Source organism: Grampus griseus, assembly GCF_964374135.1.
Source record: "Grampus griseus genome assembly, chromosome: 11".
Lineage (NCBI taxonomy): Eukaryota > Metazoa > Chordata > Mammalia > Artiodactyla > Delphinidae > Grampus > Grampus griseus.
This window is the reverse complement of record NC_139005.1, coordinates 125,352-142,705: the sequence shown is the minus strand read 5'-3', so window position 1 is coordinate 142,705 and position 17,354 is coordinate 125,352. Positions and strand designations below refer to the sequence as shown.

At 51.4% G+C, this 17,354-nt stretch overlaps 1 protein-coding gene across 1 annotated transcript; it reads left to right on the top strand.

The window, feature by feature from the left end:
• The first annotated feature begins 318 nt into the window (after positions 1 to 318).
• PEX26 (peroxisomal biogenesis factor 26) lies at positions 319 to 9,473 on the top strand. The gene is made up of 5 exons (XM_082666075.1): positions 319 to 822; positions 1,860 to 2,000; positions 2,447 to 2,742; positions 4,219 to 4,365; positions 6,963 to 9,473. The coding sequence occupies exons 1-5, from the start codon at positions 608 to 610 to the stop codon at positions 7,064 to 7,066; spliced, it is 903 nt and encodes a 300-aa protein (XP_082522201.1). The 5' UTR covers positions 319 to 607; the 3' UTR covers positions 7,067 to 9,473.
• Positions 9,474 to 17,354: the final 7,881 nt, after the last annotated feature.

Below are 17,354 nucleotides of genomic sequence, written 5' to 3'. Positions count from 1 at the left end.
AAGACGGCACACAGACGCCCTTTCCCGCCCGCTGCCCGAGATGCGTCCCCACAGCAGGTGCCGGAGAACCACGCCTACGCCCGCACCCCGTTGGGCCTCAACTCCAACAGCCCGCGGCTTCCGTCGCCGGGCTTCCTCCGGCTGCCACGACTTCCGGGACGCGGCATGCCGGGGCTTGTAGTCCGCAGTTCCTAGCTGAGCCGGGAGGGCGGCCGCTTCAGGAGCCGGACTACAACTCCCAGAGTGCCCTCGCGCCGCCGAGCCCCGAGCGTCGGTGGGGGCTGCGCGCGCAGCGATGTCGCTGGCCGCGTTCCCGCACCAGTGCTGGCGGCTCTGCAGCTAGAGAGGCCAGGGAGCGGCCCTCCCCGGGCCGAGGGTCCCAGTCCTTGTCGTGGGGCCGGGTGTCCAAGGACGCATTGCTCTGCAAATCCGAGGGCGCCAGGCTGTCCCGCGCCGGAACCGCAGGAGAGCCCAGCCGCTCCCCGCTTTCCTTCTCGGGGCGCGGCCTCGGGGAGGCTTGTGGGCCAGGCTGTGCGTACTCTCCCTCCTCCCCAGGCCGCACCGGGTACCCCGCAGCCCGCAGAGGGCGGCGGCCTGGCGCCCGCCCATGAGGAGTGACCCAGCGACTTCCGCAGTCCCCCTGAGGGGGCTCGGGGGGCCCCTGCGGAGCAGCGAGCCTGTGCGCGCCGCTCCGGCGCCGTCGGCGGCCGCACTTCTACTGGAGGAGGCGGCCGACCTGCTGGTGGTGCACCTGGACTTCCGCGCGGCGCTGCGCACCTGCGAACGCGCCTGGCAGGGCCTGGCGGAGGAGCCGGCGGGCGCGTAAGTGCTGGGCTCGGTTCGCCTCCGGGGGCGGTGGGAGGGGCGCCAGACCCCAGCGCTCCTGCCGTCCGGTCGCTCACGCCAGCCTTATGCCGTCTTTTATCGCGGTGACTCTCTGGAGGCAGCGGCTCACCTTGTGCGGGTTCTCCGAGGAGAGAACGAGGCGCTGCCCAGTGAGGAGGAAGCGGTTGAGTAGTGTAACGGGCTTAGGGGGACCCACAGCCAGTTCTTTCTCCCTGTTCCAGGGTAGAATGCCTGACGGGAAGATAGAATTGAGTTGTTAAATCACTTCAGTAAGCAGGTGGCGAAGTCCTCTCCTAGGCGCACCCCTCCCCCGAGCGCTCTCACCTTGGCTGATAACTGGGTGTGTTCTGGTCCTGTTGAAGGATCGTATCAAAGAATCGAAATCTTGGTCCTGCCTTGCTCTTTCTGATGCTGCTAGCCTCTCCGGTAGCTGAGGGCATCATTTCTCTGTGGGTTGTAGAGTTGGATTGGGCCGCAGTAGGGAGGGGGTAGAGTCCCCAGAGAAGGATGGATGAACTGGGGAGCCCTGGCTGTGTGTTGAGGGGTCGGTGAAGGCTTGTTGCAGTAAATGCTGAAGGCTGTGATTCTGGGTGCTGCCCTCAGGCGGAGACCTTGCTCCTGCGCCTTTCTTCACTAAGCTAACTCTTAGCTTCAGCTCTCTTTCCACCCACACATTTGTGCTGCCCTTTGACTTTTTCCCCTCGGGAGTAAATGAACCCTTCCTGTTTGCTAACCCTGAATTTACCTGGATGCAGGGATGTGTGTTGGGCAGCAGCCTCTAGGTTTGCCTCTAGGTTTACAGGAACTTTTAGCTCCTGGGAAGAGGGCAGTTTTCTCTTGTGTTGGGGTCCATGAGAGTGACGGTAATGGTGAGGCCCACTGGAATGTCAGTGGCGAGGAGAGAGGAGATGGCTGCTGAGCTGGGAGCTGGCGAAGAACAGTCTCAGGGTGGAGGTGGGAATGGCAATGCAGGGGAACCACTTCTGGACTTGAATTGGCTTTTCTGCGGACAGCTGCTTGGAGGTGAAATGCTCTCTGTGTGTTGTGGGGATCCAGGCGCTGGCAGAGATGGATCGGTGGCAGGAAGTGCTGTCCTGGGTTCTTCGGTGTTACCAGGTTCCTGAGAAGCTGCCCCCCAAAGTCCTGGAGCTGTGGTAGGTCCTTAGGTCCTTACTGCTTCCCCACTGGGTCAGTGCAGAAGCAAGAGGCTTTTCCTGTCCTCTGCCGATGCAGCCCTGATATCTCCTCTTTTCCCTTCCATACCATTTCCCTTCAGATCTCATTCTTTCCCTGTCCCGCCGCCCCCGACTTCAAAACATAACGATAAAAGATGTGGAAGGAGGAATTTAGGAAGGGGGAAGGGAAAAAAGGAAGGAATAGGAGACGAGCAGTGGGGTGACAGAAGTGGGGTGTGTCAGAGCTGAGAGAGCTTCTTGCTTCTCCTAAGAACTCCTGGTTCTTAGCGTGTCAGCATCCTGTAGGGAAGGGCTGGAGGGCCGGGGGCCGGGCTGGGTAGGAGGAGTGTGGTGGTTATGAGAAGTTAACAAACTGCGAAGAACTGACTGCTCTTTTTTCGGGGCTGGATTATTTGGGGCTGCAGTGTTCTTTTATACAGCAAGATGCGAGAGCCTGGAGCTGTGCTGGATACGGTCAGTGCTTGGCTCCAAGATGCTGACAACCAGGGCCTTCCAGAGTACAGAGCCTTAGCAGAACTTCACCTGCAGCGGGTGCTGCTTCCTCTGGGCTGCTTGTCGGAGGCTGAAGAGCTGGTGGCGGGCTCTGCAGTCTTCAGTGAGAAGCAGCGGCTGGACGCACTTCAGGCCATTAGCACAGCGAGGCAAGAGCAGAAACACGGACAGTCCGGCTCCGAGGAGACCCAGAAGCTAAACCAGGAAGGTGAGACGTTGTCCTTCTTTTTGGCCTCTCTACAGTGAAGTAATGGGCTTTCTCCTGAACCTTGGAGCAGTTCTTTGTATGAGTAACTTCCAGATCACAGAATAAGAGACCTGTTGAGGTGCTTAGAAAGCCCAGCCCAGACCCTCGGAAGTTGGCAGTGAAAGGTGGGTGGCGCAGTCCTCAGACAGAACCTTGGCTTTTGTCTCCTGACAGCCACCTTCTCCTTGGGGTCCTGTCGTTAGGTCTGCCTCCACGGTGCTGGCCTGGGTGGGATGTTACTCCTTTAAATGCTGGCCCAAATGCAGACCCCGCTGAGGTGTAGTTGGGGATAGCCAAAGGAGAATGAACAGCTGACATGGTAACTTGTTAGCTCGACTTACGGCATTCAGTTTGGGCCCCTGCCCTGCCTCCTGTGTGCCTTCCCTTAGCAGACGTCTCGCTCAGGGTCTTCTTCAGGGATTGACGTCTGCGCCGTTTCAGGGCCAGCCAGCTTCTGCCCAGTAGAGTGCAGCTCTATAAACGGTGGAAACCGCTTCAAGACCCAACACCGTGTACCTGGCTAGCAGCTGCAAGGGCGCCCTGCACGGGCAGGGATGCAGGGGGTGGACTTAAAGGCCCTCTACTCCGGACTCTTCCCCGGTCCCTGAAGCCTCTTCATCACCTTTTCCTCAAGCGATCGTCTAGTCTGTACATGAATACTTTCAAGGACAGAAAAGTGCCTGTCTCCTGACGCAGCTGGGGACAGTTCTTTAAGGAAGTTCTTCCCGAGGCTGAGTTTAACGTTTCCTTCTGGTAGTTTCTAACCCACTGATTCTTGCTTTTTTTGTTGGTAACACGTAGAATAGGCCTAATCTGTTTTACATGAAAGGCCCGTTAGGAGACTGAAGTCCTGTTTCCAAAGCGTTTTTCTTTCTGTGCTTTCTTTGTGAGCATGGACCTGCTGAGTTAGGATCACTTCTTTGCAAACAGGTTGTTGACTTCAGGGACTACACGTGACCCCCCCAGACCCCCTGCCTGTCCACTGCCTGGGAAGGAGGAGTTCAGGGCTGGGAGGTAGTGTTCATGTTTGTACTCACGGTCCGAGACTGGAATTCTTCACTGTACCTATTAGGTGCCCTTTATTTTCTGCATTCATTGATCATCAGGAACTATTGCTCTGTGTAACTCTGTGCATACGTCTTAGGCCAAAATGCTGTAAAGTAGCCAGGCTATTAAAGAAGCACCAGACGTGCCGGGTTTCCCCGGCTGAGTAGACGTTTCTGTCAAAGTCCTCTCGTAAGGAGGTGGTAGTCTGGTGATCTAGTCTGTCCTTAAAGCACCTTTGGAGCTTTTGGAACTTCCTTTAGAACCACTTTATGAACTGCATGAGAAAGCCAGTCTTGTTACCCTTTTGCTCGACTTTTATAATCAAGCTCAAAGCTCAGAGTCAGGGAAGCTGGTTCTTACCCTGACGTTATGCTCCGTCTCCCCGGCCAGGCTTCTCCTCCCACAGGTTTCTGTCACTACTGACGTTGCTTCGCCAGCTTTGGGACTCTGCAGTGAGGCACTTCTTTTCCCTGCCCTTCAGAAAGAGCCTCCTGGCTGCCTTGCTTCTCTGCCTCTTGGTGGTGAGGTTTGATCCCGGTGAGTGAAGACGCCTCCCGCCCTCCTGGGGATGGGGCGGTTGACAGGGGCTGGCCCTTGGGAGCCCTCCTGGGGGTGGAGGTTTTCCCTGGTCTCTTCTGCAAGGAGGAGTTGGTGGACCCAAGCAGGAGCCAGCCCTGGAGAAAGTCCACTCTGCCCTGTTGACCCTGGACGTCCAGGGGTGAACTCTGAGGAGAGCCTCAGAGTTAAAAAAGAAAAACTTCATCATAATGTGTAAAAACTTTATGTTAATTTAAAACATATTAAATGTAGAAATACAATTACAATAGAAAAATATATATAATATTTTAGAGAATATGGAAAATAGAGAAAAGTATAAAGGAGAAAACAGAAATCACCCATAAGCCTGCTACTGTAATGGTTATACTTAGTCTTTTTCTGGATATAGATGCAGTTTTCTGTGTCATTAAGTATTCTTTTTTTTTCCTTCTAGTTTTTTTTTTTTTTTTTTTTTTTTTTTGCGGTACGCGGGCCTCTCACTGCTGTGGCCTCTCACGTTGCGGAGCACAGGCTCCGGACGCGCAGGCCCAGCGGCCATGGCTCACGGGCCCAGCCGCTCCGCGGCATGTGGGATCTTCCCGGACCGGGGCACGAACCCGCGTCCCCTGCATCAGCAGGCGGACTCCCAACCATTGTGCCACCAGGGAAGCCCTCCTTCTAGTTTTATTGAGTTATAATTGACATAGAGCACTGTATAAGTTTAAGGTGTATAGCATAATGATTTGACTCACATACATCATGAAATGATTGCCACAGTATGTCTAGTGAACCTTTATCATTTCATATAGATAAATAATTTAAAAAAGAAAAAATTTTTTTCCTTGGGATGAGAACTCTTAGGACTTACTCTCTTACCTTCTGTATCTAACACACAGCAGTGTTAATTATATTTATCATGTTGTACATTACATTCCTAATACTTATTTATCTTATAACTGGAAGTACCTTCTTCCAATTGCCCATCCCCCTACAAGTATTCTTTAAAACATGGCTTTAGGGACTTCCTTGTTGCTCCAGTGGTTAGGACTCTGCGCTTTCACTGCTGAGGGCCCGGTTTGGATCCCTGGTCAGGGAACTAAGATACCGAAGCGCAGCCAAAAAAAAAAAAAAAAAAAGTGTTTAAGGCTTTACCTGGCTGAATAATATTTCAGATTACAGGAACTTCCATAATTGATTTTACAATGCCCTGTCGTTGAACATTTTGATGGTTTCTTACTCCGTTTTCTGCTGTGCTCTTTGCTGAGGGTTAATTCTTCAGACCCATAAGCACTGGGTCAATGGTTAGGTGCTCACTCGTGGACTTTCCTGTGTCTTGCTCTGTGTGAGTTATGACCTAATCTCTACTCATGAATTTAGTTTTAGGATTATGTAACTTTCAAAACTGAAAGGAAAACTGGAAACCCTTGTTTCAGTCCCTTCATTTTCTTTTTCTTTCGTTTTTGGTTGAGAAACCTAAGAACCAGAGAGAAAAGAGAAAAGATGACTCGAGAGTCACACAAACGTGTGTCTGTTGCTCTTGACTTAGCCTTAGATCTCACCCGTGTCCGCCTCTTCCCTTTTTCTCGCTCAGGAGCCGTTTCTGCACAGCTCAGGTTGTCCCTTTGACCCTGTGGCTGAACACTGAGCAGGAGTTCCCTCCGAACAGCTCTGTTAGGCCTCAGGGAAGCTGAGGAGAGTTTGTGTTCATTCCTGTCCACCATCTGACCTTTGACTTTGTTCCAGAGGCTTCGAAACTTTTTTGTGGTTCTTATGAGTCCTTCAGCCTCATAAGCCCTGGTCTCCTGAGTGGGTACAGCAAGGGACCGTTTGAGCTTCTTCCATCAGGGAGCCCCGGCTGTGGTCCCACCCTCAGGACAGTCTTGACTCAGTGCAGAGGTGGTGAGAACCCAGGGCTGGGCTGCAGTTAGAACTCGGCAGAGAGGATGTAAAGAGGATGGACTATAATGGCTTTCTTAAAAGTAACATTTTTTTTTTTTTTTTTGGCACGCCTTGTGGCATGTGGGATCTTAGCTCCCCGACCAGGGATTGAACCTGCGCCCCCTGCATTGGAAGCGTGGAGTCTTAACCACCAGACTGCTAGGGAAGTTCCAGTAACATATTGCTTTTTAAGAAAGAAAAAAAAATCAATTAAAAATCAGTAATTCAAATAAGGAAAAACAAACGAAAACAAACAGCCAACTCAGCTCTCATTCAAAAGAGGTGGATTTTACTTTTATTTTCAATATAATTAACTTATGATAAAAATAGGTAATACTGTCACTTGGCTCCAAATTGAAAAGATACAAAAAGGAATGTCGTGAAAAGTCTCTTCCCAAATTCCTCTCCCCAGAGGGGGCCACCGTTACCAGTTTTTTGTGTATTAAAAAGTTAGGTTAAAACATAATAAATTGGGATCTTTTTCTGAGCAAGCTAGAGGTCACTGTAATCCAAGTGAAGAAAATACATCCCAGAGTCTATGTCCTGGAGAAAGGGACATTCTTTCCTGTTGGGAGGGGAGGAGGGGCACCAGCATGGGTCGCTCCCCAGGTGGGAGAGTTTGGGTGGGAAGGGGCCCACTGACTCACCTCTCGCTGCAGCTCCTCCCGCTTCCCTGCCCTTCGTCTACAAGCTGGCTCAGATCTTCCATCGGATCCGCAAGGCCGTGGCTTCTCCTCTCCGCCGGCCTCCCGTCCACGACTGAGTGGTCTTCCGCTCACCTTGACCGCCTGGTCCCCAAGGCTGCTGGACAACAGAGCCAGTCGTCCACGGCAGCCTGTTTCTTGCAGCTGGATGGGCCCTGCCAGTGCGGCCAGCCTAATTCTAGGAGGAGCTGACCTGGCCCCGGCACTGTATCTTGCTGCCTGAATGCCCTCCCCTTTGCGCCCCACTTTGGCCGGCTTGGCAGGTGGTGTGGAAACAAGATGCACAGCCCTGCAGAGGCCCCTTGCACAGGAGGGGTTTGGGAAAGGAGAGTGCTTTGTCCTTGAAACATTTCATCTTCCTGCAAAGGCAGGGGTTTGATTTTTCAGGCCAGGGTGTTCATGAAGCTGGAAGTTCAGAACAAGGTCCTGGTGGAGGGACTTGGCCTTTCACTTGCTTGGAACACTTACCTCTGAAGGTCGCCCCCAGTGCAGGCCCTCCCCGGGCAGGGTGAGGGCTCCACAGTCTGGTCTGGTTTACCGCTACCCCTCCCCGAGGTGTGCAGTGGGCCCATCTCTGCTCAGACCAGACATGGCTTCCTGAGCCCCTGGTGCACTTCTCACTGGGTGAGGGGATCTGGCCTGGTGCCTCCTGGGCTTCAGCTCAGATTTCCAGGTTGTCAGTGGCCAGGCGGGGCTCTGTTACACCGGTGTCTCTGCCCTCTCTCCCTCCTGTCAACTCCTCCCCCTGCCATGCGGTAGTTGCGCTTCGCCCGATGGTTGTCTCACCAGGTTCTGCCTGCATCCCTGCCTCCTTGGTACACGCCTTTGCTGGTTCCCCCCTTCTATGACCTGTTATTCTAGTTATATTCTATTGCTTGTATAACACACAAGTGTTTCTGCTTCTGTGACCATGAAAAGTAGGCCAGCCTCAAAGGCTGATGAGCTGAAAATGGAGCGGGGTAGTCAGGTGAGCTGGAAGCATGTGTGGAGGGGGTTGGGTGGAGGGAGGCTCTGCAGGCAGCGAACGATTTTATTCCTATGCGGGGAGGAGACACTGGGGCCCTAGCGGTTGAACAGCTGAAATGTTTCAGTGCTTCCTGTCAGTGGCCACAAGAATCCTACCTGTTTCCGTGTGAGGACATGCCGTCGGGTGGTGGAAGGCCTGGGAGGTTAGTCCTAGGGTTGGTCCGCCGAAGCTAAGAGTTAAGAGCCCTGCGGAGAGGAAGGGGGGCGACCGAGCTTTGCTCTCTATCCTTCAGGATGATTTTTAAAATCTGGTCCTGTTCACACCCTGGATAAAACTCTTCAACGGCTTCCCCTGGCCCAAGGGTAAAGCACAGGTTCTTGCTGTGTAGGCCCTTGGGCACTGGTTTTGGCGGACACCCCTACTTGGCGTGGGGCCTCTGATCCAGCCCAGCCCCCCATGGTCTTAGTTTTCTGAGCACTGCACCCCTCACACCGCTGTGCCTTCTGCACCTGCTGCGCCCTCTGGAGGCCCAGCTCCCCTTTTGCCTGGTGAGCCCTTTCAAACTTCCAGACTTACCCAAGGGTTGCCTCTGTGCATCCTTTCCTGGTGTCCCCTGCTCCAGGCCCCTGTTTCATGTGCTTTCTGTGTGGTGACCCCACGGCCTCGTGATTGTGGGGTTCTGTGGCCTCTCTGAAGCTGGGGAGTGTGGCTCTTCGCAGTGCTGAGTCGAGGGTAGATCCCTGCCCTCCCACTCGCTGGCTGTGTGACTGTTGGAAAGTGATTTAACCGCATGTAAGTTGGTTCTTCCCTCACAGGGACTTGGGTGAGTAGATGAGCCTCTGGTGCGGTGTTAGCACATCTCCTGCTCCGGGTAAGAGCTCCCATGAGAGGTAGCTGTGTTCCCATTGCCTGGCCGAAGGCCGGGGGTTAGAAGGTGTTTAGAGGCATTTAAAAGAATAAGCGGATGTAACTGACATGACGGGAGGCCTCTGCCACAGGTGCGTGTGTGGGTTTGTGTTGTGGAAGCCCCGACTTTCCAGCCTCTTCTCTCGCCCCGGAAGCCCCCATGTGGCCCTGCTCTAGGCCTTGAGGGTCTCTGCTTCCTGTCTGTCTTGAGCTCCACAGCCTTGTTTGGCATCCAGCCCTCCTAGTCAGACAGGCACTCGGCCCTGCTGCTCGGGTGGCTCGGGCCGTTTCTGAGGGTGCAGCTGCTGCTCTGGCTGGTCCTCAGCTCTGGGCTTGACGAGGTCCGAAGCGAAAGGAGAGCCGCCTTGTCACACCAGCGCCTGTGGTGACCAGTGAGGTCGCCATGAGCTGCAGATGGCCTTTGAGCCCGTGAAGTGTGGCTGGTCCATATGGAGATGTTCTGTAAACGTAAAATACACGCTGCTTTCAAACACATAGAACTACAAAGGTGGAAACTCGATAATTTTTATATTGATTGCATGTTAAAATGACAATCTTTTGGGTATATTGGGCTAAATAAAATCTATTACTGAAATGAATTTCACCTGTTTCTTTTCATTTTTTGGGGGGGCTCCCAGAATGTTTAATCTTGCACGGAGATTAAATGTTTCTGTGGGCCGGCACTCGCCAGCACCCAGCACACGTCCGGCCCAGAGAAGCGGCCCATATAGTGGGGTCTGCAGACAGGAAATCTGGAAAGACCACCTCTTGTAGCCCCTTTGTGAGTTAAGGAAATGGGGACCCCAGGGTGAAGTGAGCCCCCAGGTGACAGCCTGCATGAGACCAGGGTCTCCTATCCACCCAGCGTCCCCTCGCTGCACACGGTGCCCTCACATGCCCGGAGGTCAGCCGCCGAAGCTCGCTGTCAGCATGCAGCTGTGTCTGGAAGGTACCGCGGTCCGAGCGAGTGGGCTGGTCCTGCAGGTTCTGAGAGGATACGACGTGGGTTCTGTGGCCGAGGGGCCGCTGGGGAGGTGGGGTGAGGTGACGAGGGCTTGGGCTGCGGTGGGTGGTCACCGGTGCGGGTGGGGAGCAGCGGAGGGGAGGATGCAGGGTTCTGCTTCTAGAAGGGGGTTCGGAGGGGCCGAGGGCGTATTTCGTGGCTTTGTGCAGATGACGCCGTGGATGTGTTTGCACATGTGTGTGTCTAGACTGTTTAGAAACTATTTGAGGTTTACGTGTATAGTACAGAATTCAGAAGTCACAACAGGGTGTTTGTGAAAAAGAGGTCTTTCCTTCCCCGGCTGCCTGCCCCAGCCTACCTCCACTGCCATCCGTATCCTCCCACAGCTAACCTCTGACACGAAGCTTCTCTTCCTCTCTGCAGAGGATGGCATCCTACACACACGTGCCACAGTCTTTTTAAAACTTAATTAATCTTGGATGTTTGTTCCGTATCAGCTGATGTAGAGCTGCCTTATTCTAACGAGCGCTCTGTATTCCGTTGCTTGATAGGCTCACAGTATAAAGCCCGTACCCTTTCCCCTGAATGCAGTGAAGCCTGTCCACCCTCTCCTAAGCCCGAGTCTGAGATTAGCAGGTGGGGGTCACACCTCTGCTGTCTGCCTGCTGACTGCCTCAGCCACAGGGGAGCTGAGAGCCGGCCTCTCACACTCCGGACACTCCACTTCTGAACCGGGGCTCTTGCGTCCACTATTCCCCAGCTCCTCCTTTTCAAGCACCTCTTTGAAACTTTTCACATCCCCTTGTCACTTTTTCTACCATCCGATGGGGACTGACAGGCATCAGGTAATATTTGGAGACTTGGTTGAAAAACGACAGGATTTTTGCGGAAGTACGTCAGCATAGAGAAGAGTCACTTTAACAGTAGCACCAGCATTATTGATGTGGAGAGGTTGCTTAGGCAGAAAACCAAAGTGTATGGTCCTTAGAAGGTAACCAGCAGCCTCACCCGCAGAGCTGCATTAAGTTCCGGAGAAAAGCACTGATGCTTTTATGTTAAGAGGCTTGTTTTCCAGATGCAACAGAGCGTAGTCCCTTCCTTGGCTCCTTGCTGCCTCTGAGGGCTCTGACTCTGCCCTTTCTGTTTCTTGGGCTGGTTTCCCTCTGCCCTTGGCCTGCGTGCTTGGAGGGAGCACACCCTCAGGGCTCTGCCGGCAGCTCTGCTCTGTCTGGTCTCCACCCCCATCTCTGACCTCACAGGCTATTTGTTTTTTATTTCTTCTTCTAGAGTTTCTTTGTATATAAATTTTTTCAAATTTGGTTATCGATCCCATTTTCTCCTGTTTTTAAATAAAAATATACACACTGTTTTATTCCTTTTTTATTTTTCAAAGAAGTGGCATGATTTTGAGGAATATAAAGGAATATAGGTTATTATAATGTGTACTTTTGCTGGTTTGGGTTCTAGCTCTGCTGCTGAATTGCTCTGTAACTTTGCAAAAAGCACTTAATCTTTAGGTCTCAATTTTCTTACCTTAAAGATGGGGATAAAATTTTTCTGCCTTATTTTCTTTATGATACTTTTGTATCATATGAGCAAAAGTCCACTAAAAAAACTTTGAAAAGTATTAAGTGATACATACATACACGGGATGGAGTATTTAAAACACCACGAAATATTTACTATTATAAAATAGGATGGTTCTCCAGACGCGCAGGCTCAGCGGCCATAGCTTATGGGCCCAGCCGCTCTGCGGCATGTGGGATCTTCCCAGACCGGGGCACGAACCCGTGTCCCCTGCATCGGCAGGCGGACTCTCAACTACTGCGCCACCAGGGAAGTCCAGTTAAGACTTTCTGATAAAATAGGTCTAAAATATTTGAAATAGGTGCGTGAAATAGGTTACACAGACACTGACTTTCCATATGGGCACATTTAGTTGGATTAAGGAAGACTAATGGCCCACTAGGGATCTGTGTCTAGTTACACAGGCAAATGCAAATCAACGCTTTCTCTCCTCTTTTTAAAATAATCAGGACTAGGCCAGGAAATGACACGCCCTCTGCCTCACCTTTACTTCAGGCCTGTGGGAGGAGGAGGGTGGGGCTGGAGAGTAGGCTCTGTGAGAGAATATTTGCTGAAGACAAAGGCTGGGGGTTGTGGTCTGAGGGGGTGGCTGTCTCAGAGACAGGGAGAGTTCACGACAGGGAAGCAGGTGCAGGTGGGCACTCGAATTTTAGAGATGGATCTGTGAGCCGGTACTGCTGGGGTCAAAACTCTGACACCAAATTGACCAGAGTGAAAAATAGCTGGGGTCCAAGCCTGGCTCTGCTGCCACATGGGATGACCAGACTTTACTTTCAGATCTGTGAACAGGCCACGTTACTCATTATGTTTGTAAGACATGAAATGTGTTCATTCAAACAACCTTACTAAAAACCCCGTAGAAACATCTCCATCTTCTCTTCGATACATATGCCTATTGTTTGCCATAAACATATATCTAGTACTTTCAGTTCTGCGGTTTTCATTTAATATGATCATCTATTCAGTTTTCAGCATTGCCGCTTCTTTATGTATTTGTTTCCTGGGGTTGCTGAGACAAAATTAGCACAAACTGAGGGGCTTCAAACAACAGAAACGTACTCTCTCACAGCTCTGGAGGCTGGAAGCCCACAGTCATGGCGTCTCTCTCCGGAGGCCCTGGGGAGGGTCCTTCCTGCCTCTTCCAGCTCCCAGAGCTCCAGGTGTCCCTGGGCTTGTGGCCGCATCCCTCCTGTCTCTGCCTCTGTCCTCATGTGGCCGCCTTCTCAGTTTCTATGTTTTCTGCTTTTCTGTCTCTTTTAATGCCGCCGAATTTAGGAAACACCGTAATCCAGGTGATCTCATCTCGAGGCCTTAATTACACGTGCAAATGAGGCGACAGTGGAGGTTCCAAGTGGACGAATCTTTGGGGTCTCAGTTTTCCATTTTAGCAGCCATGTAACCCTTCCTACTGATGTGCTGGCCATTCTAGATCTTGCTGACATTTTGCTAATGTGAGCAACAGCGCTGCACAGACTGTGTGTACGAAGGCCATGTAACTGTTATTTTCCTTGTGGATTATTTTCTTGGGATAGTCTTCTGAAGCAGATTTATGGCAACGGTGAGAGTGGTTTTCCAGCTCTTTTAACATGCTGCCAGGGTGTGGCCCAGAAAGGCTGGTTGTCTGTGATACCCACAGCATTATGTGAAATATCTGGAAAACAGAGAAGCCAGCAATCGTTTCAGTGTCTGATAGGAGGCAGATATCCAACAAGTGAAGAATCAGCTGCATGCAGAGCACCAAGGCCTCAGAGAAGACCTGACCTGACCGCCTTACCTCTTCTGTGGTGCCGCTTTACCCCGTGCAGCTCGTTCGGTGCTTTCTGAGGGGCTGGCGGCTGAAGAAGGCGGTCACCGGATTGGTAACAGAGCCTTGGGTGAGGGCGGGGGCTTCCCCTGGCCTGTGAGCCACTTGCCCCTATTTGTGAAGGAGACGAGTTTTCTTAGTTCACCAAGCTCAGGGTTCTCTGCACTTCGCCTCCCATCCCAGCTGCCTTGTATTTCTGCCGAGTTTTCTGTGCCTGACAGGTGATGGCCTAATGGGCTGCCCCCTGGGAGGTGAGCTTAGCAGGGATCAAAGGCAATGCCATGAAGTGTCCCACTTCTGACATCAGCCAGTTGGCGGGAGGGGAGCAAGGGGAGAATCCGGGCCGTTAGGAAAATGCTTCCATCCCCAGCTTAAAACAAGGCCACCCAGACCCTCCATGGTTGGTTTTGGAAGGGGACGCGCCTTGGAGAAGGGTTGGCTGGACCGTGTGTCTCCACATCTGCGCCTCTAGATTTCAGTGCCGCAGCCGTCCGCCCTCAGAGGGGAACCGCTGCACCCGCGACCCTGTGGCCATCGATGCCCCCTGCCCATCCAGCGCCCTGCAGTGCCTGAGACACAAGCGGGGAGTCCGGTATTCAGATGCGAGTGGTCTTACGGCAGGCGGTCACCGGAGTTAAATCCATGTGGCAAGTGCCTAAATCTAGATAGTCTGGTTATGAAACAGAGTCCCCCAGCAGCGTGGGACCCGGGAAGTACCGGGTCTTCTTTCTCCAGGCACCCATCGCCCTCTGCGGTCAGCTCCACCTTTAACACCCACCCCTGGAGCAGCTAGACATTTGACCTCCAAGTCTAGCCGAGCATGACAGGCCTCTAGCTGAGGCTCAGTCTGGAGGTGATGACTAAGCATGGAGTCTGACCCCCTGAGTGCAAACCCCAGCTCTGTCTCTTACCAGCATGTGATCAGGAATGACAGCTAACACTGCTAAGTTTCTGATTCTTCACCTGTAAAATGGGGGTGATAAGAGTGTTAAGTTCAGGGCCTTGTTGCGAGGAGTAAAAGAGATAAGCACCCAGCACAGCATCTTACACACACAGTGCTGAGTCAGGGAATGTGTAAGGAACACACACGTTGTGAAGGCCGGCCCCAGGGGCTTCCCTGGTGGCGCAGTGGCTAAGACTCTGCGCTTCCAATGCAGGGGGCTGGCTTCGAGCCCTGGTCGGGGAACTAGATCTCACACGCGTGCCACAACTAAGAGTGCACATGCCACAACTAAGGGGCCAGTGAGCCACAATGAAGGAGCCTGCCTGCTGCAACTAAGACCTGGCACAACCAAATAAATAGCTAAAATAAATATTAAAACAAAACAAAACCAAAAGACTGACTCTCCTCCTGGGGGATTGATAGGAATGATCTTACCTCCTACTCAGATGCGTGTGGCTCAGCACTTTAGGCATCACTATAATTATCGTATTGGAGAATACGACCCCATAGCACTAAATCCACACAAGAAGAAATAACATGGTCTCTGGAGTCTGGTGGATGTGGAGTGATCGCTTTACAAGGCCTAAATCACACTGGGAGGTTGCTTTCTCATGAATAGCCCAGACTTTTTTTTTTTTAATCATTGCAAAAGCTAATTTATTTCACTCTTTTTATAAGAACAGAACAAACTCTTGATCCCAGTTGGGCCCAAATCACCTATTTTCGAGGCTGATTTTTTTTTTTAAATTTAATTAATTGATTAATTTTTTGGCTGTGTTGGGTCTTCGTTGCTGTGCACAGGCTTTCTCTAGTTGCAGCGAGCAGGGGCTACTCTTTGTTGCAGTGCGTGGGCTCCTCATTGCAGTGGCTTTTCTTGTTGCAGAGCACGGGCTCTAGGCACGTGGTCTTCAGTAGTTGTGGCACGTGGGCTCAGTAGTTGTGGCTTGTGGGCTCTAGAGCGCAGGCTCAGTAGTTGTGGCGCATGGGCTTAGTTGCTCCACGGCATGTGGGATCTTCCTAGACCAGGGCTTGAACCTGTGTTCCCTGCATTGGCAGGCAGATTCTTAACCACTGTTCCACCAGGGAAGTCCTCAAGGCTGATTTTTTAAAATCTCTACAGGGAGCAGGGAACTTTAAAGCTATTAGAGCAATGCTGCTCTCCTCTGTGAATAGCCTGAATTTGACTTCAGTTTTTCCACCTGCAAAAAAGGGGGACTGTGTTAGGGTTCTCCAGAGAGAGAGCACCCATGGGATATATGGAGACACACACACATGCGCACGCGCACACACACACACACACACACACACGCACGGAGAGAGAGAGAAAAAATAAGGAATTGGCTCACATGATCATGGAGCCCAAGATCTGGAGTCTGCAAGCTGAACCCAAAGTAGCTGCTGGTGTGAGTTCCAGTCCAAGGGCAGGAGAAGACCAGTATCTCAGCTCAAGGGTCAGGTAGGCAGCTGGTCCCTTTACTCAGCCCTTTTGTTTAATTCAGGTCTTCAACTGATTGGATGAGGCCCACCCACACTGGGGAGGACAATCTGCTTTCCTCAGTCTACTGGTTCAAATGTTCATCTCATTCAGAAACACCTTCACAGACACACCCAGAATGATGTGTGGCCGAGTGTCTGGGTGTCCCGTGGTCCAGTGAAGCTGACACATAAAGTAGCCATCACAGGGACTGAAGACACGTGTCCTTCCTCCTTTCCAAACTTCTACTCAGAAAGAAAGGATGGAGGTGGGCTCCAGGTTGCCACAGATCAAATAATTGTGAGACAGAGGTCTTAAAAACCAAGAAGAAGTAGATGTTTTTTACTCTTAAAGACGGTCAGGCCACTATCTGAGTCTTTTTTTCACTATCTGAGCCTGAATGGGCTGCCATAACAAAATACCACACACCAGGTGGCTTAAACAACAGAAACTTATCATCTCACCATTCTGGAGACAGGTAGCCCCAGATCAAGGTCCAGCAGGGTCAGTTTCTGGTGAGGCCTCTCATCCTGGCTTGCGGACGGCCACCTTCTTGCTGTGTCCTCACCTGGCCTCCCTCTGTGCATACACTCCTGGTGTGTATTCCTCTCCTTATAAGGACACCAGTCCTATTGGGTCAGAGCCCCACTCTTACGACTGCATTTAACCGTAATTACCTCCCTAAAGGCCCTATCTCCAAGTACAGTCACACTGAGGGTTAAGGCTTCATATATAAACTGGAGGGGGCGGACTACCCATCTTTTTACCTCCCTGGAACCAAAAGATATCATATTCAGCATTTATGGTGTAGACATGGCTCCTTCCAACCCTTAACCCCATAAAGAGGAAAGATGATGAGGTTCAATGAATTATAATGAAGGCTCTGAATGCCATCATAATTACCACTGTTGTCATTATCATTTTTATCCCAAGACATTAAGAACCTGTTCATAACATATTTGGTGGTTTACAAAGAGAACTCGAAAAATCAATTTACTCAGCAATGTTTATTGAGCATCTTTGATGCCCTTGACTAGCTACTTTTGAGGGGGAGGGAACCAAGGTGAATAACAACCCCTGCCTTCAAGGTGTACCAGTTTTGTAGCAATACTTAAACACATGCACACGTACACATACCAAGAATCCAAAGTGGAAAGTGATAAATGTAATGGAAGTGATAAAGTGACAAATGTACACTCTGGGAGTTTGGAAGGGAGATAAATGCATAGTTGATAATAGTCATCATCCTTTATTGAGCATTTACCATGTGCTTGGCAGTTAGCTTAGTCACGGTTCTCAAGTTTTAGGATCTTACATTATAAGGTAGACAAAATTCAACTCATAGTTTACTAAGCACTGTATGTATCGATGGGTAAAGCATTGTGTCTGAGACTCTCTCAGATGCGAAGATGATTAAGACACGTGTCCCGTCCTCTGGAAACTCATAGTATAAATAGGAAACTACAGGAGTGGGTGCTCAGCAGAACAAATTGCTATAAAATAAAAAAGTGTTCTCACTCTCTACTGGCCGGAGATAGGCACCTGTCGGGAAGGGAAGGGAAAGTGAATCTGTGTTTGTGCTTGGACACTTGGCGAGTCTCCACGTCCGGCCAGAGCAGCTCTACGTGGTAATACCTTGCGGAAAAGCCACGGATTTGCCTGGAGTGACATGGGGTTGGAGGTCGGGGCCTGAGGAGAGCGG